General features: G+C 40.4%; 1 protein-coding gene across 1 annotated transcript in view; it reads right to left on the reverse strand.

Annotated features, from left to right (window-relative positions):
* The window catches only part of RABGAP1L (RAB GTPase activating protein 1 like), a 183997-nt gene that overhangs the window by 142456 nt on the left and 15031 nt on the right, over positions 1–26510 (reverse strand). Inside the window, exon 4 of the mRNA XM_011361250.2 lies at positions 3894–3935. Within this exon, the coding sequence (XP_011359552.1) occupies positions 3894–3935 (42 nt within the window). The remainder of the gene's footprint in view (positions 1–3893; positions 3936–26510) is intronic.

Raw genomic sequence — 26510 nt, forward strand, 5'->3', positions numbered from 1 at the left:
GGGATGGCAGAGCACGGTGAAGATGGAGAGAGACTTAAGAAAAAAGGAAGAAATGCTTGAATGAGAGAGCTAATGGAACTTCGCTTTCTTACCAAAACAGGACACCAAGGACATTGGCCTCTCTTGGTCTTATCTCTGTCGAGTGACCTCGTATTTCCTAGCGTACATTTAGTTTAAATTAATGACTGACGACCTGGAACATGGCACGTTCGGTCAACTATCCCTCCTCCCTGGCATTCTGGATTGTCTCAGGATCAATAGATAATGAAAAATCACGTCAACAAATGCAATGGTATATAATACACACACGACGCTATGATGTTATACATTTGTTTTCTGATATCGATCTCTAATCCATAAAATGCGTTCTTTCTGGAACTTTAAAACTTTAACATTCCTTGAGTATCTCGCACTAGTCAGAAGTCCACGTTTGTGTCCACTGGTTATTTTAGCATTTACTAGAGAGCACCCGAAAACTCACATCATCAAACTGAAAACACGCAAGTTAAAAGCATTCACATTAAAATTAAACATTGAAATTAAACATTCAAAAGACAGACTATGTGGTAAGGGAAAATCGATATAAAGAATACACCGATGTCACAGAATCTGACCGGCGAGACTCTGAGCTCGTTTCCAAAAAGTAGTGTTATGCTGCCACCAACAGGACAATACGCGTTCCTGCATGGAAGCTACTAACCAGCTGAATGTGCGAAAATCATTACAAGTCCAAAGACGTAGAAAAACGTAGCGATAAAAACACAGATAACCCAATTCAAAATTGGACAAAAGATACAAATTGATGTTTCTCAAAAAAAGATACAAACGACCAAAGAGCACAGGAAAGGATGCTCAAAGTCCTGTTGGTGTGGGAGGGACTCCTGCCCCAGACTAATGGAGATGGTCCATGATTATGGCTTGACCGAGAGACAGGGAGGAAAGGGGTGACGGGGATAGAGAGGTAAGCTTGGCCGGATCATGTGGGCTACACTAAAAAGTGTGACGTTTATCCCAAGAACAATGGGAGGTCACTGCAGGGCACACATAAGACACAAAATGAGCTGGGGGTAAAAGGGAGAAAAACATTTTGTCATTTACTTCTAACCACTGTCCAAAAGGAAAGAACCTATTCTGATAGAAAGTTTTCTCTACCAATACAAAGTGGCTAAGATTAATTCTGACTGATCATCTCCAAACCATTACAATGTACTATGCTACGACTACTGAATGGTTCATATGATACATGAATTAGATTTGGGGGACTATACCTAACCTACCCAGTGGACCCTGTCAACATCATAAATGACTGGATGATGCCACCAACTTTAGAGAATCATCTTTTAGCTCAATAGCTTTCTAGCTACCTGGAAGACTATTTGTAAGCCCAAAGAAAGTCACTCCCATTAAGAAAGTAGGTGTCTTTAAAACATTGTGAGCAACAAACATAAACCTATATCTACACTGTTTAAAAATATTACAAATCCAGTTTTGTCATTAGTAAGCCAAAAGACTGGGGCTTGCCTGGGCTCCCTCAATTATCAACGGGGGGAGAGAATTAGATGGCTTTTCTCTGTCTTACACAATCTATGATTCTCCTACAAACGACATCTGCACATTTAATGTACGCTGATGAAATATGCTGACACCTAGCACAGAGTAAGTGCTCAAGGAATGTTTCTTTCTGATTCCTGTCATCACGAGAAATTCTAATACAGAGGAACCTAAAGCGCCTCTGGCTAGATTAAAACTTAGGCTGGGTTCACGAGCACCTTGAACTGTCTCCTAAGTTTGTTATTTTTACATGAACAAACACAGTCTTTTATCCAGCATATCAGATTAGAAGCTAAAAGCTAGTCACTGTCCTGTGTGTTTGGGGGTATCATTTTTCCAGGGTGGGGGCGATCAGGTCAATTAAGCGCACTTCCGTTCAGCCTGTGTGAACTGCATCTGTGTGGGGTCAGCTCCAGGAGTCATACAAGAAAGGGATGTAAACATAGGCTAACAGCAGCGACAAAGCTCTGTTTTTTATCTTCTCTAACTAGTCGAATTCTCCGAGATGATATTAGATGAGTGTCCATGTATTATTAACAGAGAAGACACAAAAGGCTTTCTGCCCAGTGGCCAGAGAATATCCTCTGCACAGGCCAAGTTTGAAATAAATGAAAATAATATTATCAAGCTGAGAAAAAAAAACAAAAACAAAAAACCTGTCCATCGGAAAGATAATTTACCAGACAGACACGGTATCAGGCTGACACAGCGCAGAACTGATATACACGGGGGAGCCCTGGGTTACCTACGAAAGACACTAAGCACGGCTGAGAGCACCAGCAAAGAAAGGCCATCAAAAACCGAGGAAAGGCATTTTGGGAAAGATGTACTATCTGAGACTTAACAAAAATTAGACCTGATAGGAAAAATCGGAACTTTGTTGGACTTCCTTACACTTACTTTATGGCTTACTATTGTTTTAGTCTGAATTACACGATACTTTCACTACTTAGGCATTCTGAAGGCCTTATTCCAGCCCTTTACAGAAAGCATCTTAGAAAGAGGTTTTGAGTTAATGACAAGGAAAAAAATTAGAGGTAGAGAGCTCTAAATTCTTTAAAAGATACATGCAAATATGTTGCTATTACTTTACTAAAAACGGTTTATTTTCCTAACTTCTAAAATAACTTTGACAGAAGAATTGTTCATATCTGAGCTCAAAATGATTTAATGAACAATTTAAAGTACATTTAACGGACTTCACACAAAACCAGATGTCTGACAGGACAAGAGATGAGGAGCGGGCAACCCACTTCTTGAGTGGCACAGGCCTATGGGGTGCCACGCCTTTGCTCTCACTCAGGATATGTGATGGCTACGTCTGGGGGTTCCCCTAAAACATCGACAGGCTCTCTGAAGATATCAAGTCATTATCTTTTGGGAAACTTGGAAGAATGATGGGGAATCTAGAAACAAATCTGAGCTATCTCGTGAATACAACAGTAATCACAATAATGACAGTTAACCTTTATTAGGCAATGAAATTCTCTAGACACTATGTTAGAAACTTTTAAGTATATCATCTCATCTAATTCTTACAACTATCCTACAAATTGGTTTCTAGTATTATCCCAAAACTCAGGGTCTGGGCACTTAGAGTGATTCACCCAAGGTCATACATTCGAGCTGAATGTAGAACCAAATAAGGCTGAGTCTGATGTCTGCAATTTTAACCACTATGTTTTACTGAGGAAAAGGTGAGTCTGCGTGTTTTTATAAACAAGGCAGTTATCACCTCCAACGACAGAATGTCTGTCATCTTTGACTGAAGGACAAAAACCGGCTCTACAGCAAATGTCTTGCTGTTAAAGCTGCATTGATATGTTGATATAAAATCCAACAAGGTAATTATAATTGAATTCTAAGGTGTCTTATAAATTTCTAGCTATCAGAGAAAGAACTGCAAATTGGAATGTAGTAGTTTCTTTTCTAGTCAGTACATTACAGGAGCTTTCTAATAATTAATTATATGTTTAGGTACCTCTGGGGATGTTATTACAGTGAGAAGTCTTTTAGGAAAAAACCTGGCATCGTTTTGACAGAAAACAGGTTTTTAACTTTTTCTCTTACATTATCCAACTCATATGAATGAAAATAGTTTTTTCAAGTTACTGGAAGGAACGTTATGATAGCAAGATTAAATGGATTATAAGAAAAGCAAAGAAATAAACTCCAAATAAACAACAACAGGAAAGGATGGGAGGAGGGGAGAGGATCAGGGAAGTCTCTCTTTTTTGTGTGTTCGAGAATCTAGAATGAGTCAAAAGCTGTAAACCGAATTATGACCAGTTCCAAGGGCAGAGAGGAAGAGTGTGGTAACTTCAAAATGAAAACAGACTTACCTTTAGAAGAGCCAAAGCTACATGAAAGATTATGTTCAAACCCTGAAATTAAAAAAAAAGAGAGAGTCAAACCAACATGGCCACATCTATCACTATTTTATGAAGTATTTTCCAGAGACTTCCACACATCTGTAATAGAATCACTAATTGTTTTCATTTCCCCATACAACAGTAATTAAGCCATGAGATTTTTTTAAAAAGGTATTTTCCTTCTCTGAGAGGCCTATTGCAAATTGTAGGTACTATTTCATTAAAGTTCACATAAAATTATTGTTTTATAATAAATTATTTTCCTTCAGTCTATTTCTGGATAACTTGCATGGTCTAAGGCTTGAAAAAGTCCAGCTCCTAGATCAAGATGGCGGTGACGCGGAAGTCACCCAGTGCTCGTTGAAATTCCTAAGTCCTAGTCTACATCTGGGTGATGAAGTTAAACGGCCAGCAGCAAACAACATAAAACAAAACGAAACGAAACGAAACGAAACGAATCAGAAGCAGAAACCGTGTCGCTGATAGCTGGGACAGACTGTGTGAGGTGAGTTGAAAGCATGCCCTGGATTTCCCCGGCTGCTCTCATCATTTTGTTGTTAGTTTCAGGGCTTGCTTTCTAAGATTTGTACAACTCGAGATGGTAATTACGAGCCACCTGCTAGACCCGCTTTTCCTTTTTTACCCCCTGAAAATCAGAGCAATATTTCTTTAGGAATAAGCCAATTAAATAGCCATACTGAAGCTGAATTGTAACTCTAAGTTAAGCCCAATGACTGAAGAGATGCTGAGGTATTAAATTCAAGAGACAGGGAATCTTAAATGCTCAAGATGACAACATCAGAAATCATCAGACATGAGAAGAAAGATCTTTTATGTATGAGTTGACATCTCCCATAAGTCCAGGGTCTATCTGATGTGCCCTCTTCGTCTTAGTCACAAATATAATCCATCTGCCTTTTAGATATGAAGCTATATTAGATATATTATGAAAGAACTTCTAGTAAATCTTTTCCTGTCTCCAGAATCAGAAGTGAGGATTAAGATGAGGTAATTACTCAAAGTGCATTCCTGTCATAATTGACTAAAGTAACCTTTCGCATTAGCCACCAGAAACATAATGGAATTATGGAAGGGATGGGAAGGATAAACATAAAATACTTGGTTGAAGGTGTTGGGTGTTCTTGATTAATTCTTTAAGAAACCAAAAGCAGCAGAAACTAAGAACAACGAGGCTAGGAGACAAACACAAATCGACACAGTTCATCGCAACACCAAGTATGATAATCCTCGACTGGTTTTGATCACTATTTACCAATTAGAAACAAGAAATAAGACTACTGTAGATCAAAAAACTTGGGTTATGATTAAACAACATTTGCATTCCTAACCTAAATTGGCATCCTCACCCACCAGCCGCTGTCCACTGCTGCCAAAACCTGCAGACCAAGAGAAAACAGATCTGCTGCCCCTCTCCACACTCCCTGCACCCCACGACGCAACTGCGAGGCAGGAGGCCACGCTCACGGCCTGAGTGCTCATCAATATGCCACCAGGACTAAATCCCCCATGTCCCTGGTCACTGCTCAAAATCTAAGTCCCCTTGTCTCAAGTTCCCTGACCCGCATGATGTTCTGGTCCTTTCTCTAAGCTTTCCCCCACCCTTCCCTCCTTCCAGACCCTTCCGTGAGCAATGTGGAAACACCGTGCCGCGTTCAACCTCCCTCCCGAGCACCCCTCCTCCCTGCTTTCACGGGAACAGCGAAATCTCGTTGATTCTCATAACAACCTGTCTTATAATTCCGACTTTTCAGAATATTAACTTGACAAGCCTATTATACATGAATGTAGTAGCAGGCGAGGGTCATTCCTCAAACCACCTCGCATCTACTTTAATTATACTAGCCGTCTCAAGTTTTAAGGGACTTATTCTTTTCCCTGTGGAACCAGCTAAACCAATTACAGAATCATCGTCGAATTATAGTAAGAAACCCTTTTCTTCAATTATCTCAGAATGAAAGTACTAGAGAACCGGGCTATGAAAAACACAAATGAGAACTTAGAAATGTAAAAAAAAAAAAAAAAAAAAAATTAAAGATCTCTAAATAGCCAAAATAGCTCTAACACCAAGAGAAAAAATTATTTGTATTTTTATTTCATATACGCTTCGGATGCCTTGGTGATATAATTTTATAGCTTATAGATGTTAGAAGGAGCAAAGTAAAATCCAAGTGTGTGCTAGATGGGATAAGGGAGAAAGAGCTATGAGAATTAAAACATTAGATCTGACAGAAAGAGAAGCTGTACTGTTAAAAAACACTGTAAACTGTTCATCATGATGATCCAGCAGCATTAACGATTACACTGTGTTAAAAAAAAAAAGGGGGGGGGCTTAAAAAGGGAGCATAGTGTGTATTTTTAATAAAAAGTGATTTTTTTTAAAGTTTGGGAAGCTAAAGAGATAACTTTCAGTGACCAGAAAAAAAAGTATATATGTAACTCTTTAAACAAGTTCAGAAGAGTAAAGTATTACTTTATCTGCTTATGTGAAGCTCTAGACATTACATTACCCATAAAAATCAAGAAACGTAAAGATTTCACAAGCCTTAAACTAAAGTAGAATAGTGTGGCCAGACTATGCAAAGATACTCTCAGACCTCTGAGTTGTTGAGAATGAGGAAAACTTGCTATCCTACCAAGATCTTTATTTCACTACAAAATGCGTCTTGCTTTCCAAAGAGGAATCTTATTTGAATATTTTAAAATATCCATTTTTTTTCCTGTTAAATAAGACATTCTCATTTAGATATGTAACGGAGGTAGCATAAACTACAGGAAGATCCAGGGGCCAGCATCTGGCCAGCCTAAAGGTGGGCACTACAAATGGGCTGGATTTAAGATGACGATGTCAACACCGGCTGTGGTCCTCAGCCCCCAGCCGACAGCAAGTGAACCAGAAGCAAACCACCCTTCACCCTTCTAAGCGCCATGAACTAAAACCCTCATCATTGCGTTATGGTCCACCTGCTCTTACATGATCCCATCTTTGTCTGATTCAGCTGAAATTTATTTTTTGAAACATGTTTTTAAAAGAAAAAGATGTTATTCATTTTCGAGATGCCTCCTCTTTTCAGAAGTAGATAATCTGCAGCAATGTTTTTGCTACTAGGGAATAAATAAAGCTTTGTGATAGGAACTCAAAGGGTAAAATGATTTGTATTATTATTAGGAGCAAAAATAACAAGTAAACGTGTTGTTACAGCTACTTTTTTTTATACCACAAGATCTAACTCCAAGTGCAAGATAATAATAAGAGCCAACATCCACCGAATATTTTCTATGTGCCAAGATCTGATTCTGTTATACTGAATACGTGTCCTTTTTTAATCCCATGACAACCCTAAATTCCATTTTACACACAGGAAATTAAGACTTAGAGAAGTCAAAGTAAACTTCGCAAGGTCACACAGCTAGTAACTAGATTTTAACCTGAGCAGTGCAGTTCTATGCCACAAAGTTAGAGAAGATGGCTCGATGCATATGTCAATGAGTGACCAGATCCCTCTGTCGGGTATGAATATGTCCTCTAATTCCTAAAAGATTAAAGTAATTCCTTCCATTTAAAGACAAGTAATATTGAGAGCAGAGATTAGAAAGATAACAAATAGGTGACTTCTACCAAAACCAAATTTTATTACTTGTCTCCATATTGAAGACACTCATGAAAGTAGTTGACCGCTTACAGGATGTGAGGCGATCACCTCGGCTTGCTGTGGAAAAAAAGGGTCGCCACCTTCCTCCGGTGACAGCAGACTGAGATCAGCCTCGTGGGCATGAAGAAGTGATTCCTTAACTGACTGGGAAGCTGCTGTTTCAAAATTTAGTCACGGCCTGGAAAAGTCTTCGCTTACAGAACACCCACGAGTAATTGCCCCAAATTAAATAATTGCTCCAAAGTGCAGATCACCACGATGCGGGGTAGGCCGACGACGGAGCACCCCCACGCCGCGTGAAGGAGGCGGCGGCAGAGCGCTCGCTGCAACCGAAGGCTGTGCACTTCGGCTGTGATGAGCAGGCGGCCGTGGGCTCAGAGGAGCTGACAGACTGCGTGAGAAGCTGTCAAAGGCGACGTGACAGCACTGAGAACAAATGCTGAAAGGTAGTGTCAAAAAGTGCCCAGTGTGTCTCAGCACCTGGGTCCTCAGGGGTCAAAGAAAAGGGGAAATAAATAGCAAGTGTAAGTGGAAACCTTAACAGTGAGGCCGTGAGAAATGATCAAACCAGGAGCGGCCAGGGTGAGTGGAGCTGGCCCATAGACCCACTCCGCTAAAGCCAGAGGGGACGGGCGCCGCCCTTCCTGACCCATCCACATGTGACATGGGACATTCCGCCCCAGGAAGGTTAATGACTCAGTGAGAAGCTATCAAAAGCCTAGGAATGAACTGAGCACTTGCTAAGTATGTGATAAATGCTCGCAACAATTATTCAACCCGTGCATTTACTGCCAACTGTATATGGCACTTTACATATATTTTTTTTACTTAATTCTCTCAACGATTTTATGGCATATGTATCACTGCTACATTACAGAGATGAGGAAACTTGAGTCTCAGAGACATCAGACTGTCAGTAAACGGTACAGCCAGGTGCAGAGCTTACATCTGTCCAACAAAAAAACAAATCCATGCTTCTTTCACTAATTTTGTCTCTATTGTAAATTCCGTGAGCCTGTGGTTAGAGACCCGTGATGAATTAAAGATGGCCGTGATTCTCTGACACTGTTCCCATTGAGAGGTGGGGTCTCTGTCCTCTTCCCTCGCGTCTGGGCACACCGTGCTACCTCTCTGACCAACAGAACCTGGTAAGAGCGGAGCGGGGCCAACATCCCGGCCCAGGCCTTAAAAAGACCGACAGCTCCCAGGCCCCAGCTCTCGGAACTTGTGCTCTTGGAAGTTAGCCACCAGGTAAGAAGTACGATTACACTCACACCCCCGTGCTCTAAAAGATTAAACAAGGAGGACAAGGCCTGCAGGACGGGCTGCTACCAGTAAGAGAGGCCAAGGGTCACCCAGGTGCCAGATTTGTGAGCAAAGAGGTCATTTAGAAAGTAAACCCTCCAGCCTGAGGCGCCCCAGATGAAGCCACGTGGATCAAAGGTGAACCATACAGCCGAGTCCTTCCCAAACTCCCAACTTGTAAAATTGTAAAAATAATTTTTTAAAAACCTTTCATTTTGAAATAATTTCAGATTTAGAAAAACTTGGCAAAAATAGTACCAAGAATTTCTGCACGTCCTTCACCTGGCTTCGCCGATAATGTTAACACCTTACCTAACCACAGAATGACTAGCAAGGCCAACAGAGCAGTATCTGAATTTTCTTAGATGTCCCACTAATATCCATTTTCTGGTCCAGAACCCATTCCTGGATCATACATTGAATCTGGTCAGTATGTCTCCTTGGGTTTTCATCGGGGTCAGTTTTCAGTATTTGTCTTTCATGAACTTAACACTTTTGAAGAGTACTGGCCAGTTATTTTGCAGAATGTCCCTCAGTTGGACTTGTCTGATGTTTCTTTGTGATTAAATTTAGATTATGTATTCTTGGCACAAATACCACAGAAGCAATGCTGTGTCAGCGCATCAAGTCAGCAGGCTATGTAACATCAGTATTTATCACTCCAAAAACATTGTTTTGAAGCCACTCGCGTTTGGTGTAGTATATTATCTGGTAACAGAAGAGGACCTCTTTGGCTTCTTTTTGATAAACTTCTTACCAATGTGATCTATATAAAGTAATGCATTTTTCCACAGAGAGGAGAAAGTCACAGAATTATCATGCAAATATAAAGAAGTAAATACTGGCTGGTCTAAAATAGAAGTCCTATGGCAAGAATATAGTCGCAAGTTAGCCTAATAGTATTTTACCTCGTTCTGCTTCTCATACTGTAAGCTTTTTAAAAGTTCGACCGTTTAGCATGACTAAATAATGGAGTGTGATGGAGTAACCAGAAAAATGGAACGAAGTCTTGGTTTGGGGTTCTGTTCCGGATGCCCACCGGAGGGCAGTATTGCAGCACTGGAAACCAAGCTGCGGCGTCAAAGAGACTTTGGGGACCGTCGCAGGAGCCTCCCAAACAAAGGCATGCAAGTGCTGAAGTTTTAAAACCCTCCAGGCCGAGTCCTCCCTTCTACCACTCGTTTACTAATATAACATAAAATACAACAAAATTCGGATGAGGCTCGCCTTCCTTTTCCCCCAGGTTTATTATTTATTTTCCGTTTTTACTATAGATTTGTTCGTTTTTTCCTGAGTGGTGAAGAAGAGAATTCAAGAATGAGAAGGGATGAGAAATAAACTTAACATAAGAATGTACCCGTCTAGTTGTGGGCAATTTTTTTTGTCTTCACTTGTCTCGCATTTGTTTTTATAAACGAAGTACTGAATGGACATTTCTGCAAAGTCTGATTCATTAATTATGAGTGATTCCGGGAAGAAGGCTTGACTGTTCATGATATCTGAATTAAATAAAACTTTCAGAAACAAGGCAGGTAAAATAAAAGAAATAAACCAAATTAGAGATTTTCATAGGTATTCATCAAATCTGAGACATACAATCATTTGTATGTTTACAAGGATCAGTAAGTCAATCCCTACTCCAAGGGACTCCAAGATAAAAAAATATATATGCAGACAACAAAAGACAGGTGTCACCTGGAAAGCACTTTATAGTTCCTATAAAGGTACCTTACTGGCACCAACCTTGGCTGCTGCCCTTCTGAGCTCCTCAAATCCCCGTGGATCACGAGGAGCCTTGGATTACATTGTCTACCAGCTCGTCATTGGATTACATTGTCTACCAGCCTTGGATTACATTGTCTACCAGCCGACCCCTCCAGGGTGTTCTGATGCCCTTCATGATGACGAAGGACTCCTACTGACACCTAACGGACGCTGACCCACACCCTTCTTTCTCCCAGTCTCCCGCTAGTTTTCATTGACCCAGTTCACCCAATCCTCCTTCTGTAGGGGATGGAAGCTCCGCTCTTAGCACTGAGGCCAGCGAGGGCGGCAGGTGCCCCACTGCGAGCCAGCACCCCGGCTTTGCAGATGTCCAGATCCTGCTCCATGCTATTGTCGGTTCTAAAGATACTTGGGCAACATAAAAACTGTCATTTCCCTGAAGGCCGGGCCCCTTCTTACCTTTATCTCTTTCAGGAGTCAGTAGAGTGTAGGGGTTTACCACATGGACTCTGGAGCCAGCCTTCCTAAGTCTCCATCGACCTTTCACCTTCTCCTGAGTGACTGACAGCAATTGTTTAAACTCTCTCTGCCTCCGGTTCCTCATCGACAGCACCTACCTCACAGAGTTGCTGCGAGGATTAAATGAGTTACTACATGCAAAGCACTTAGAACCGTGCCTGACACAGTTAAACATCATGTGTCTGAACATACAATTACAGTGAAGTCCTCGAAACTGAACTTTCCAGAATGTTTATAAAAAATTTTACTTACTTCAGAACTCAAGCTATTTACTCCCTATTTTGATAACAACTGACCAACACATTCCTTGTATAACTTCTTGAAAAACATTCTCTCCGTCCTCCCCATCGATTTGATCGTATGAAAGACTTAGTCTTAAAAGGATGAGCTTAAGTCAGTAGGAAATGAAAGTGGCTAGAACTTTAGGAAAGAAGCAGATCGAAGGATTAATAAACCTTAAAAACAAATAGAGAGGAAAGGTGCTTGGAGGTTTTGCTTCTAGAAAATGATAGAGGCTGACTAACTAAGTCTTTGGCATTTATTCCTTAATTGCTAGGTGGAGTTAACAAAAAAATTATTTCAATTTAACAGAGCTCTAGTCGCACTGAAAATGTGGGAAGTTTGCCCTGGACGGGCTGCTGTCTCGCCTCTCACAGTCACTGTGACACAGACCGAGAGGCCAGTGAGCCACACGGGACCCCTGGAGGCGCCTCCACTCGGCTCTGAGATGTCAAATCCCAACCACAGCAAAGATACAGTGACAACAAGCAGAGGGTGCGAGGGGGACAGCCTGGAAGCTGAACGTCCCTCCTGTGTCGGGGTCTCTGCCTTCGCCGTGTGGGTCTGCCTCACATCTGACCGCTGTTCCTTCTGCTGTCGTGTACATTTACTTCCTTTTGTTCCATCTCTATAGGAAACGGAGAACACCTGACTGCCATTTTTCCTTGTCACTGAAGATGCTTGTGAAGGCATACTTTTCAAGGTTAAGTATTAATTTCTTTAATCTCTCCTCATATGTACTAACTGCAAATTCTTTCGATGTTCACCTGTGAACTCTTTCAAGGTCTTCACAAATCTCCTAATAAAAAATAAAACTAAGTAGCATGCCGTAGCATAGGTCCAAATAGTACAGATTGCTATTGAAGAATGTCCTACTCAGAGTATTAAATTTAGGCCCTAATACTAAACGGCCCACTCTTTTGAGCTTGAGATCAGCTAAGGATCTGGAAACCTCTCCTGCCATTCCTACACACATCCTCTTCCTTTAAATGAGGGCTGTTGGCTTAACCTCCCCACAAAGAACTTTCTAACGATCCCTTATCTATTCTTCATGTTTAAATATAATAGAAACACGCAATTTTCTGGTTTCATAATAACAGATGGAACAGATTTCTAGAGACACGGCGGTCTTGAAGTTCTAGTTCACCAGAAGATGGACCAAGTGAGGCATCAACATGACCAGGGCAGAGTTCGGAAACCAAGGCTCATCTATAGCATACGCTCACACGATGCGGCAGCTCGCAAACTTAAATGGAGGGTGAGTGTATGAACGAAAGTGAAGACGGACAGCCAGCGATGGAATGAGAGAGAAATTTCTCAAGTTAGAGACCTGGAGTATAAAGGTTTTTGGTTTGTTTTCTTTGTTTTCTGGATTATCCATTGGACCATATAGTTATTTCCATAAAAAAGCACTGAAATCTATTTTTCACAAATATTAAAAAAGCAAGAGAGTTAAAAATCCTGAAAAAAGTTACCAAAATAGAAATTTACTTTTCTAGTCATCCTAAACATCAGGATGGACACTCATTGTAGAGGGGTATCTAAGCGCTTGGCGACGGACGACGGTGAAATTTGTGTCGCGGCAGCGCGCCCGAGGGCACCGGGGCGGCCAGCAGGATGTCCTAGGGCCGCCTCCGGGGAGGAGGGCAGCGAGGGCCGTGCTCCTCTTCCACTTCACTTTGAACTTGGAAAAAAGGTCCTGCCCACCAAAGTTTTCTCTAGGCCATAATTTTCCCTTCTTAATCAAACGCCCGTGTCCACGAGCAGAATTTCTTTTGTGCCTGTTTTAATTTCCTTTAGGACCCCAAAGCTGTGTGACCCCTCAGGTGTGACCGAGTCTCCACCTGCGGAGAATCGCGGGCACGGCTGCTCGGGGGACACGCGCGTGGGACACGGGATCGCTGCCCGGGTGGACGCGCTCTGCCGCCCCGGGGGCGGGGCCTGTCCTTGTTCACATGCCATCGACTGGGGAAACTAACTTCCCCAGAGAAGCGCTGCAAAGAAAGGAATTGTTCTAGAATTTACATTGAGTTACTGGAACGACTTTGTTTAGTTTTCCATTTTTCAATGCTATAAAATTTTAAAGACAGCATAAAGGGAGGTAAGTGGGTAACGAATTACAAATAGAAGTTGTAGCTGAGTTCTGAACGGGTTCTGGTTCAGTATCTGGAGGTGACAGCGCGTGGAGGTTGCAGAGCTCGGGCAGTGAATGGTTGGGTCTAGAATGTCACTCTTTAAACGACATTCTTTAAATGACAATGTTCCCGCTGGGAGTGGAAAATCAGAAATGAGTCTGCAACGATTCTGGAGACAGACTCTAGATTCCCTGCTCCTGTACCGAGAAGTGCAGTGTTGGTGATCGGTACATGAGGGTAACTGCGCGAAAAGGAAAACCAGGGTCCTTAGCAGTTGTTTCTGTGTGTCGTCTTCTAAAGCCTCGCCACAGAAAGCACACTCTGTGGACGCAGCGCAGGTACCACCCGAGAACGACTTAGATGCGCAGACGCTGGCTCCGTATCCCAGAACCACCAACCGGGAACCTGGCCTGGCGTTTAAACAGGATCAGCAGGTGGTTCAAATGCACGTGTTCTTTTAGACATAATGTGTCTATTCTGCCTAGTTACTCAAAATATTCTCTACTTCCCACAAACAGCAGATGGCCCCACGCGTGCAAGAATGACAATAAGTCATAAAGATCAAGCTGTCACAACGGTTACCTTTCGAAAATAAGATAGTTTCTTATTTCAAATTTTCTAATTAGCTTTATAATAACGATAGATAATTTATGAGTTCATTTTGAAATATCACTTTAGATGAAGAAATGACCTTTGATCCAGCCTTGCCGATCAAAAATTGTGAGGAAATAAAGAAGAAAAAGGAACCCTAATTTATAAAAAGCCTTCTGCAAATAGATTTATAAACAGAGCTTATTAGACGTAGTCGCCTCCATTTACCCTCACATGAATCCTAACGTGAAAATCCAACCCGGCAGAGATTTCCAGAAAAATAAAAATTCAAAAAGAAAATGCAGAACGCCAAGCTGTTAAACAAACAAATTGAATATATAAAAGATCATGAAATAATTAGTATACCTTCGAAATTGATTTCAATCAATAGAGATGACTTGTGGTGTTGTCACTACGGCTCATGCAGAATTATATTTTTTGCTACCAAACACATCACGAATCTTTCCTTTGACGCCAGAACTCCTAAGCACTGTCCCAGAACACAGTAAGAGCCTGGGGAGCATGCGCCCTCTAAACTCTGTCAGCGGGTAAGCGAGCCCTTCTGTTTTTTGACCCAGCAAGTCAACAAGTAATTGACGTTACTCTAAAGGTTATCTCCTTCTTGGAAAAATAAAGCACCTGGACTATCCTTTTTCAAAGACTGAAAAGAGATTTCATAGACACAATGTCTATACAAGTTATAGGAGGAAGCGAAAGGTTAAAAGACAAAAATAAAAAAGCAAAGTGATGTAAACGGTCTTACGTTATTGATGCTTCCAATTTGTAAGTCTAAATTCCACTAAATCTCTTTTCCAAACAGAAAACTTGTGGGAGAGAAAACAGGAGATCATGTTTTCAGGAGTTTAAAAGAAAACAACAATAACAACGACAATTCATCAACAAGTTTCCTGCAATATATATTTCTCTTTCTCAACCTGTAAACTATGCACACAGTGCTTGAGAACAGGGACTGTTGCCCACTGTTGTAGACAGGTATTTTACCTGGGTAAAATACAGCAGCAATAAGACTTCTCAAAAGTTTATCTTACAAGTAGCTTTGACTTTCAGTTGCATACATTCATTTTAGGCCCAAAGAGTAAATAAGGTAAAAAATTAAAATCCATTTAACAAAATGCTCTTGGCTGTAGGTAGGCGCTTTCCTCCGATTTGATCCTCCTACGCTACTCAACCTCATCTTTTCTCACTGAGCGGTCAGACTCCGTCGAAGGGCCCCCCCAATCCTTAGCCATCGTGGCCTCTGTTTCTGAAATGTGAATTCATCCACCACCCTTCATCTTCTCTGCTGACATTTCCAACTAACCACCATCATCTCTTAAGGTCTCTTTATCCCCTTCGGTGCATTCACAACAGCCACAGCCACTTCTGAAACACTTAAATCAGACCATGCAAGTCCAAGCTCAAGGTCATCAATGGCTTCTTGCTGCACTTGGGATGAAACCCCGTGTCCTCCTCAACATGACCGCAAGCTCTGATATTATTAGGTCCGCCCGCCTCTTGACCAACTGCTCTCTGCGTTCCAGAAGTCCTGGCTTCCTTTTAGCTCCTCCCACCTGAGTGCCTCTCACATGCGCTTCCCCCACCGTCACCAAGAATTCTCCTACTGCTTTCTCAGATCTCAGCTCTAAATGTCACTTACTCAGAGAGACCATTCTTGAAACCCTGATCTAAAATAGGTTTCCTTATTATAAAATCTGAGGCAGCGCGTACTTTCCTTTCATAGCATTTATGATAATGCATAATTACAATAATATCTATTAAGTCGATCTCATCTAATGTGACATTGAAGGCCATCGTTTCCTTATTAATTTTCTGCCCAGATGATTTGTCCGTTGATGTTAGTGGGGTATTATGAGTCCCCTACGATTATTGCATTGCTGTCAATTTCTCCCTTTATAGCCATTAATGTTTGCTTTATATATTTAGGTACTCCTAAGTTGGGTGCATAGATTATACTCGTATATGTTTCCATATTTATTTATCATCTGTCTGCCCATTAGCCTGTTAGCTCCACAGATACAGAGACAATGTCTGCTCCATTAACCGTGGCATTTGTTAGGCCTAGCTCAGCGTCAGGACATATTAGGTGCTCAATTTATTAAATAAATGAATGACTGATGAATAAATAAGACTTCCTTTTAGTGAGTATCTCTGGTCCCCTAGGTGTTGAATTGATGAGCTATTAATTATTATTTTTTTAGAGACAAAAGACAAAGCCTCACTTCAAAATAATCTGGAAGAATATGCTGCTCCTATTTTGGTGTTCCTGGCATCCTCCTAGCTGCTTTAAGTGCTGAAGTAGACAGTCATCTACTTGTCACTCCTTTTTAATTTTTTTGAAAGTAAATTAGTCATGAGTCCTTTCAGACTCCCATGTAAACCTGTAATAACCTAACTATTAAAAATCTAGTTATATTGCTGACATAATGAAACACACTAATGTATTTTATGAATCATTTTTCCCCACATATAAGAAACCACATCAAAGAAAAGGCTATACAAGGAAATCTAATCTAAAAATTCTGCATACATTATATGTATTCCCTCCCTCATAACGCCACAAAAATATGGTACTGTTAGACAATTTGGCATTGTTGCACATACTCTCAAATGTATACTTACTACAAAAGATGAAAAGCACACGTGCTGGAAGGCAGACTTGTAAAAGCCACAATCCACATGTCATTCTTTTTTTAAATTAATTTTTTTATTGAGGTATACTTACCATATAGGTTTTAGGTGTACAACATGATTCAGTATTTGTATATGCTGGGAAATGATCACCACAGTTAAGTCGAGTTACCATCTGTCCCTAGACATTGTTACAGAATTTTTTTCTTGTGATGAGAACTTTTAACATTTACTCTCAGTGGTTTCCAAATATGCAACACGGTATTGTTAACTACAGTGACCATGCTGCACATGACATCTCATGACTTCTTTATTCGTAACTGGAAGTCTGTACCTTTGGACCACCTTCGCCCATTTCATCCACATCCCAAACTCCCTTCTCTGGCAACCACCAATCTGTTCTTTGTATGTATGAGCTTGGCGTTTTTGTTTGTTTTATTTTAAGAGTCCACACAGAAATCATATGGTGTTTTTGTTTCTCTGACTTATTTCACTTAGCTAATGCCCTTAAAGTCCATCCACATTGTCCCAAATGGTGAGATTCCATTCTTTTTTATGGCTGAGCTCTCTGTGTGTGTGTGTGTGTGTGTGTGTGTGTGTGTGTGATCACATCTTCTTTATCCATCCATCCATCAATGATACTTAAGTTCTTTCCATATCTTGGCTATTATAAATAATGCTAAAATGAACATGAGGGTGCAGATATTTTTTCAAGTTTCTGGTTTCATTTTCTTTAGATAAATAACCAAAAGTGGAATTGCTAGATTGTGTGGCAACTCTATTTTTTTTGACAAAACTCCATACTGTTTTCCATGGTGGCTGTACCAATTTACATACCCACCAATAGTACACAGGGTTCCTTTTTTTTCCATATCCTTGCCAACACTTGTTACTTCTTTCTTTCTTGTTTTTCTTTTTCTTCTTCTTTTTTTTTTTTTTTTTTTTTTGATGGTAGCCATTCTACCAGGTGTGAGGGGACATCTCATCATAATTTCACACGCATTTCCCTGATTGTTACTGATGTTGAGCATCTTTTCATGTGTCTATTGGCCATCTGTATATCTCCTTTGGAAAAATATCTATTCAGGGCCTCTGTCCATTTTTTAATCAAATTGGTTTTCTTGTTTGTTTGTTTTCTTTCTTTCTTTCTTTTTTTTTTTGGTTATTGAGTTGTAGGAGTTCTTTATATATTTTGGATATCTCTTATCGGGTATATAATTTGTATTCAACAGGCTCCCTTTTCATTTCATTGACAGGCTTCCTTCACTATGCAAAAGCCTTTTTGAGTTTGATATAGTCTCATTTGTTTATTTTTGCTTTTGTTGTCTTTGATTTTGGAGTCAGATCCAGAAAAATCACTGCCAAGGCCAATGTTTAGGAGCTTGCTGCATGTTTTTCTTCCTTTCCAGTTTGGAGGTCAGCATCTTTTCCTTAGGTTCTTATTCCAACTGAATGGTTGGTTGATATTACAACATAACTATTTTGGTTCCCCCAGAAGCACCTTTCTAAAACATCAATTTCATCATACCGTTACCCTAATTCAAACTTCCGGTGGCTTCCCATTTATATAACTGTGCTTCCCACACCTGTATAAGCCAAATCTGAGGTGTAACACGAGATAAAAAAAAGTAGGAAATGCTAGTCACACTCACGTTCCCACACCCTAACTGAACAAGTATTTGTCCTGCAGCATATTACTGGACTTACAATATAACAAAATCGTTATAATAAACCATTCCAAAAAATGTAGAATCCTCTAAGATGGATTATGTATTTTTATTGTCAAAGAAAGAAATAGGCATAGTCAAAGTAAGAGTGCCTGATATCGACCATGAAGAATTTATTGACTATCAAGCCATACTTCTATTTTTAAAAAAGGTATTCGTGAATCTGATTTTTTAAAAGCTTTGATTTTCTGGGGAAAAACAGAAGTTTTAGATCTTCAAAAAATATTTTAAAGCTTAATATACATGGGATACTATTAATGATCACATATCATTTTCTGACTTAGTAAAAATAAAAATCTGAAGAAGCCCCTCAAATAGTCTGCATTGGAAGAATGCAGATTCATCTTCATTCCCTATTTGGCAATAGCTAACTCTAAAAGATTCCACCTTGTTCTTTGTCTAAATCTTCATGAAATAAAATATATCTGCCTCTGTGTAATCATAATGTGTCCTGCTGCAGCACTGCTGTGAAACGAACCTGACCCAGACCTTGGTGCTGAGGAAGTTTAGCTGTTAAAACGCTCGTCTGCTCTCTGTCAGCTTGGTTTTGCTGACAGGTCCACGGTCACATCTGAGCTAAACAGCCGTGGAAGAATCAACAGTCCAAGTTTTTACGCCCCCCAGAATCAACACTAAAACTATAGCAACCACAGAAGCACTGCTGGATATTTCCCTTAAGTTTTGTGTTTCTCTGAATTACTTACCTTGAACTACTACTTTATTTCCTAGAATCTGTCAGTATAAGAAATGAAAAGAAATGAAAACGTGCACCACCTCATGCCTCTCCACCCCAGTCTTCTCAATCCTCCAGAGAAAGGACCATGTCTATATTATTTAATAACTACCACACGGGACAGAAGATAGTTCCTGAATCGCAATCTGCTACTGCAGCTGTTGATGATTAAAATTATCAAAAAGCATATATCCTTTAGAACAAACACATTTCAGTGTATAAATACAAAAACCTGTTAAGTCAGTATTCCTTAAACTTAGAAAATTTAAAAACTCCAGGACCTTCGCTAAACATGCAGATGTCTAGGGTCATATCCTCAGAGAATCTTGAGTCTAAGATAGGTCTATTTTGTTTGTATGTTTTACAAGCATTCCCCAACTCCCTTTCCCCAAGTTATTCTTTAAATTGAGATATAATTCAAGTACCATCAAATTCACCCTTTAAAAGTAGGCAGTTCAGTGGTTTTAAGTATAGTCACGAGGTTGTACAGCCATCCCTAATATCTAATTCCAGAACGTTTCATCACTCACCCCGAAAAGAAACCTCACACACATTAGCAGTCAATCCCCAAGAATGAGAACAGGACCATGCTTCTAGACAGGAGGACAGGCAAAGCAGCAGCTGTCTTCTTAAGGTGACCTGATTTTCAGAAGCCTGAAATCTTCGTGTACTTCAAGGTTGACTCATGGTATCTGAATATGTTCAGCGCTATTCGCTTCAACCCATAGTCATTTATTTTAAGCTGTTTATTTTTCAAGTTGAAAGCTTATTAATTACTAGATAAAATGTGCTTTGACTCTAAAAGAGCATTTAAAGTAGAGGCTTTATCAGTACTGTCAGATATCGATCTTTCATCTTTTTACAAAGAGGCATATATTAATATTTATAAATGATCTTTTTTAAAAAATTACATGGAAAGAGTTTTTGAATACTCAGAATGCACTGAGTTTTCTCTGTATTAAGGATTCTTATGGACAAAATGGGGTCTTGCCTATCTGTCGATTAGCATAAACAAGAGATCTAGATATATAAGCAGTATGCACCTCCTTCATTGGGACGCTGGAGAACAACTAGCCCGTGACTAGTAAATGCCTGAAGTAAGAAACTGCCAGACTGCGAAGCAGCCCAAGCTGCAATCCAATGTCAGTGACGCACTGGAACATGCAGGAAATTGTTCTATTCAATGGAAAATTTTCTAGCATCATTCTTCAGCGGGGGGCGGAGAGGGGCGGGCGGAGAGGGAAGGAGCAAAATAAGCTATATTACTAGGACGTGGACAAGAAGCAAAATGTCAAGTGGACTTCTAAAAAATAAGAGTTTCAGAAAACTCTGATAAGACCATCCAAAAAGCAAGAGACCAGAAGGTCCAATTGTGCCTCTTTTAAACCAATGGAATCAGCGATTCCAGTGCTGGTCGCTGGGCCTTTATTGTGTCTAGATATAATTCAGGAGCCCTGGGTAAAGGATGAAAAGGTCAAACTACTGTCTGGTTAAAAATGCCAAACGATGGGTGCTGGTGGCAAAGTGCCTGAAAAGCGGGTGAGAGAGCACCAGGAGCGCCGGAAGACGCCCCGTCACAGTGAGGTTCTGCGGGACGGCAGAGGAGCACCTGCGAGGAGGTCGTGGGTCTGGACTGAGAGGCCCCAACTGCTGTTAAGAATCCGTACGCATTTAACCTTTAAGGGACAGTAGATAATGGGGGCTTCTTAAGAGAAGCAAGTACCGTTGGTCTATTTGCTATAGAGAGAGATAAAAATAATCGGGCTATCCGCCCATGTGAATTAAAAAACAAAACCGAAAACAAACTATTTCTAAGTTGGCCAACGCAGAAGCTAAGGAAGGTGAAGAGATGAAGTCCCTTTGGAGAGGGTGAGAACAAGTGGCAGAAGATATGTAAAGCTTTTAGTACAGTGTGTGGCCCAGAAATACTGTCCAGAAAGGCCTGTCGGTATCCTGTCCTCAAATCTTTGAGCCTTAAGAAGAGAAGCCTGAGAGTTGATCAGCAAACATTGAACGAATGGGTACGAATGGAACTAGATGGTAACGGCAAGCAAGTACTCCCCAAAACGAGGTCTCACTTTCAATCTATTTCCGGCTGCTACTGTGTGAAAGAATGCCTTCTCTATTGTACAATCTAAATAATTTATAAATTGGGGGACTGCTGTTATGAATAGTTGCAGTGGAGGTCTTTAAACAAGTATTAGATGCTTTCACAATCCAATTTCCAGACAATGGAAAGCTTGCAAATATTTTATCTCACTTTGCAGATAATCATTAAAATAATTTATAAAGATCAAAGCCACATGCTGTTTTTACTTAAAACTGTACCAGCAAAAACTAGATCATGAAAACAATTTGGAACCCTGCTACCACTTCAATCCTGAGGACCAGAATTTTTAAGATTATACTCCGTTTTAAAACTGGGCAACTCCCCACTCTAATTAAATAAATATCTATGGCTGGAAAATGTATAGCTTGTTTTTGAGAAGCATTAGAGTCTTATTTAATAAACATTACATTGATCGAATGCCAAATATCAAATGTCAAAGCAGGCCACACTAAGAGTTTTGGTCCATGAGGTATATACACACTGGAAAGGTTCTGTTGTGCCAGACCCTCTGACGCCCCTTCTCGGAAAATCTGCCTCCATGTACAGCTCCTGTTGAGTGGGCTGTAGGTCATGTGACTCGCCCCAGGACTACCCTTGACCACAGCATACTGGACAAGAGATGGACGACTAGCTAAGGTGACCCATACCTGTGACCTATGACTATGCGGGCTTATGTTATAATGTGAGAAGGACCATTAGGCTATCCCTTAAAAATTTTATCTGAATGATTTTTAAGGAGATTGCCAAGAGGTGTTGATACTAGAAATGGAAGGCCACGGTAGATCTTTCTGAGATATTCTAGGCCCTGTGCAAAACAAAGCTACAAAGAAGCAGGTCGGGAAGAAGGGAGAACACCCAGCTCATGAAGTGAGAGAGAGCGATATAGACGAGTGTCTGGAGTTCCTTGGGCACCTGTCCTTTCCCAGGTCTACTTACCCAACTTTTCCTAGATTCCCTCTATATTTATAATCACTCCTCCCACCTACTGTACTTGAACTATCATGTCTGGGTTTCTGTTTCCTAAAATAAAATACATGAACTAAAACCAAAGGAATTCCTAAAGATATTAATTTCTTTTTTTCTCTTAATGCTCAAGAGCAAAGTTATTTTTCAGCCTGCAGGATTTCATAAACGCATCTCAATGAAGACAAAATAATTTCGCCAATTAATTCTTTATTCCTTTTTTCCTTCAACAGATATTTCTTGTGTGTCTACAAGCTGACTAGGTAGATATACACTAGTGCACAAAAGAGACGTGGCTTCTCTTTTCGGAAATTTATAATCTAGTGGAAGAAATAGGCATTTGAAAAAATAATACATAGTAAATAAATAAATAACCAAGAACTACAGGGTCCTGCTGGAGAAAGTAAAAGGAAGGACCTGCTTGAGGATGGGTGATCAGAGAAAGCTTCTTAGAGGAAGTAACATCTAGGAGCTACCAAGTAGAGTAAAGAATACATTCTAGGCTGCAGGAAAGAATACGCGAACAGTTTTAACCTGAACAGACTGTAAGTGTTCTAGAAACTAAAAGAGGGCCAGTGCTGAAGTACCGTGAGTAAGAGGAAGGCTGACCCTAGGATACCACCAGGGAGGAAGAAAGGGCAAGATTCGGGCCAAGTGAAACGATGCGAGGTTCATTTAGTGGGAAACCACTGAAGGGTTCTCAGCAGAGGAGTAACACGATCTGATACGTGTTTTACGAAAACCTCTCCGGATGCTACGGAGAATAACGGGGTAAAAGAGACAGGGGGTCAAGTGAGAAGACTGGTTAGAAGGTTGCTGAATATGATACGATACTGACTTGGAGAAAGAAAACAGGTTTCAAGACCTATTTTAGAAATGGACTTGATAAACCGGTGCACAAAAATATTTTCCAACTATGTTCAATTATAAATTGCTCAGAGATGTGTACATATGTAGTAAAAATATAGACATGCATGGGAATGATAAATGCTGAAGTTTGTCTAAATAGTTCCTCTGAGGAAGGCAAAGGAGGGTGTGGTCAGGAAGATGTAACAACATACAACACTAATCTTGTTGGGATTGTTTTATTTCTTAACCAGAGAGGTAGATACACAGGAGTTCAGTGTATGTCTTAATGCGTTGTTGTATGTTTTAAACATTTAATCATAAAAATAACGGAATATGGTATTTTATTTGATCTATGTATACACAGTTTAACCACTATGAGTTTTTCTGCAACAAACAATCCTACAGAGTAACTTTAGTTATGCTAATTCATGATGAACTGTAAGATTTTTATTGGAAAAATATCCATCACCCTATACCTTCAAATCGGCGATCTTTGTTCTGATCATGAGAACTAAACCAACAACTAAATTCTGTAGGTTACTGAACAGGTTCGAGGTATGCAAGGTCTCTGTGAGTCTTCAAAGTAATGTGGGTCTGATTTTACTGTAGCAAAGTACAACTCCTATTCTGCGCAGTAAACATGTACCTTTATTTTAAAGTACTACGTTTGACATGCTTACTCTCCCCATGATCATCTTTCGTAGTTATTCCATCCTCTATACTTCTTATTTAAAGTCACCGATATTGACCTTAACTGTTCCCAAGGGTACCGAAACCTGCTTCTAGAACAAACATTGCAGAGATATTGTAATCCAAGCATTGCCAGAGTAAAGCCTGTGCCAGTAATACCCCCCCAGTCACTGGGCATCATCGTCTGTCTCCCAGATGCTCTCTGAAGGGTAGAAGCTGCACAAGCAGCTGTCCCTCCCTCTCGCCGCCACTTAAATGAAAACGTGTGATCAATAAATCTTACCCCGGAGACGCCATCGCCACATCCCATCCTCTCTACCTTTGAAGTCTGTCCGGAATTTGACCACTTCTCAGCACCTTCGCCGCCACTAGCTTGGGCCCAGCAACCCAGGTTACTACCGCTGCCCCCGACTGATCTCCTGCTTGTCCTTCGCAGCCTCCCACAGCGGTTTTCGGTGGGGCGATCTGAGTGATCAGGATAAACTGTGTGACAGAGTGTGTCTGTCCTTCCTATACTCAAAACTCCCCAGCGGTTTCCCGCCGCAGTGCAGTAAAACCTAAATTCTCTCCAAGGATCCAAAGACCCTGTTAGGATCTGCCACGTGTCTCTTCCTTCCTTTCTTTTTCTCCATGGCACTCATCACCTTTGGCATACTACATATGCTCAGTCATTTGTCTGTCTCTTCTAGGGTAAAAACTTAATGAGGGCGAGTTTTATCTGCTTCTTCTTTACTGTCGTGGTCCCAAACTTGAATGGTGTCAGCATTTAACAGGCGCTCGATACATGTTCGTTGAATAAATGAAAGAGTAAATTTTCCTCTAAAAGTCACAGGAAGCACAGACAACAGCTCTGCCATCTTAACTTGAGGTTTCCACCTCTTTCTGTAATGACGAAATTAATGGAAACTCCAGAAAGAGCTGTAACACACGGATGTGAGAATCGTGACGACCGTGTAGGTGGGAGAGAAGTTAAGGTCCAGAAACGAGATTTTTTTTTTTTTCCCAGAAACGAGATTTTAAAGAGGACTATTTTCCTAGTCCTGAAGATTTCTATTGCCACATAAAACTTACGGTGACCAAGTTAGTCAAAGCATTTCATTCCTATTCTTGTGGCTAATTACTACCTTTAAAGTTTTCAGAAGTTTTATGTTAGAATTTTTAATCTTCCTTCTATCAGCCCATTCTGATGCATCTTAAATTCAATGTATTACTTGATAAAGGCATTAGCTAATACTACTGTAGTAATCACACTGCAATATATAACAAACGTGCATCAAACCAACAACGTTATATACCTCAAACTTACAAAACGTTATACGTCAATTATATCTCGATTTTATAAAATTCAACATATTGCTGTTTGAGGGAGGAAAATGGGACAAAGAGTAAGAATATTATATAATGAATCTTCTCTTCAGGTAACAGCTTCAGAAATCTGCCTTGAAAGGGAGATCAGACATGGTGGTATTTAATAAGATATTTTAGTACTGTCTTTTTTTTTTTTTTTTATCCTAAGAAGAAAGGAGAAGCAGGAAATATAATTTGAAGGGTCTAAGATTTCCTTAAATTTCATGAAATGCCAAGTTACTATATAAAGCGGGATATATTTGATGCTCTCTAAAAACTGAACTATCTGGGAAGGGTCCACCTCAAACGCCAGCTGTCAGTTATCTTGTCAAGCCTAAAAAAATATTGTTTTCCTTAGATCTTTTGAAAGACAGTGGGAAAAAAAAAAATACTTTTGGAGGACTACTTGAATCTTCAGTCAAAAGGAAACAGAATGAAACTTCCATTAAGGTCAATGGCTAAAATTTTGCTTTTAGCAAAGAAGCATCGCAATGGCAGGTGGGCAAAGGTTTGGAAGGTACTTAACCCTCTCAAGAACCTCTGAAATCGGCTAGGTAATTGAAGAAATTGAGAGGAACTAACGAGGCTATACAGGTGGACAGAGCAGAATGGAGGATAATATTATTAACAGAATATTTCTACGGAACAGGCACAGTGCTAAGCACTTTATAGTCATAATCTCAATTAATCTTTACATAAACCTGGGAGATAGGTGCCGTTAGCCTCAATTATCAGAAAAAGAAACCGACGCAGGCCAAGTAATGTGAACGAGGTGATGCAGGAAGGGTTAACTAAAAAGCCAAATATCTTCACTCCAATACGAAACTGTCTCTGTTGCTTCTTCTAGAACTGAGCACACTGCTGGATCTTCCCGTCAGAGTAGCTTCTCTCATGGAAGTCAAGTGTTTCAGCTCTCAGACCCAGCTCTTAGTCCTTGTCTGTATGCAACTCCAGAGATCAAGTAAATGACTACAATCACCACATGAGTTTCATTTTATTTCATACTCATGAACTCTAACCTGATCCAGGACCTGCCCTCTAAAAACACCAAAGCAAAAACCTGCCCTTGACCATGGGAAGGCTTTTAAGGAATAAAAACAACTCAAAAGGTGATGCTGAAAATACTCTGGCAAGCTGCTCGGTGGCATGTAGCAAACCCCAGCATACGCATGCCCTAACCCGGTTACCCGACCCCGAGACGTATACCCAAAGAAGTGCATATGCGTGTTTATTAAAAGACAAATTCAAGAATGCTCACAGCAACACTATTCATAACAGTCCTAATGTGGAAACA

The sequence above is a fragment of the Pteropus vampyrus genome, unplaced genomic scaffold, assembly GCF_000151845.1.
Source record: "Pteropus vampyrus isolate Shadow unplaced genomic scaffold, Pvam_2.0 Scaffold65, whole genome shotgun sequence".
NCBI lineage: Eukaryota > Metazoa > Chordata > Mammalia > Chiroptera > Pteropodidae > Pteropus > Pteropus vampyrus.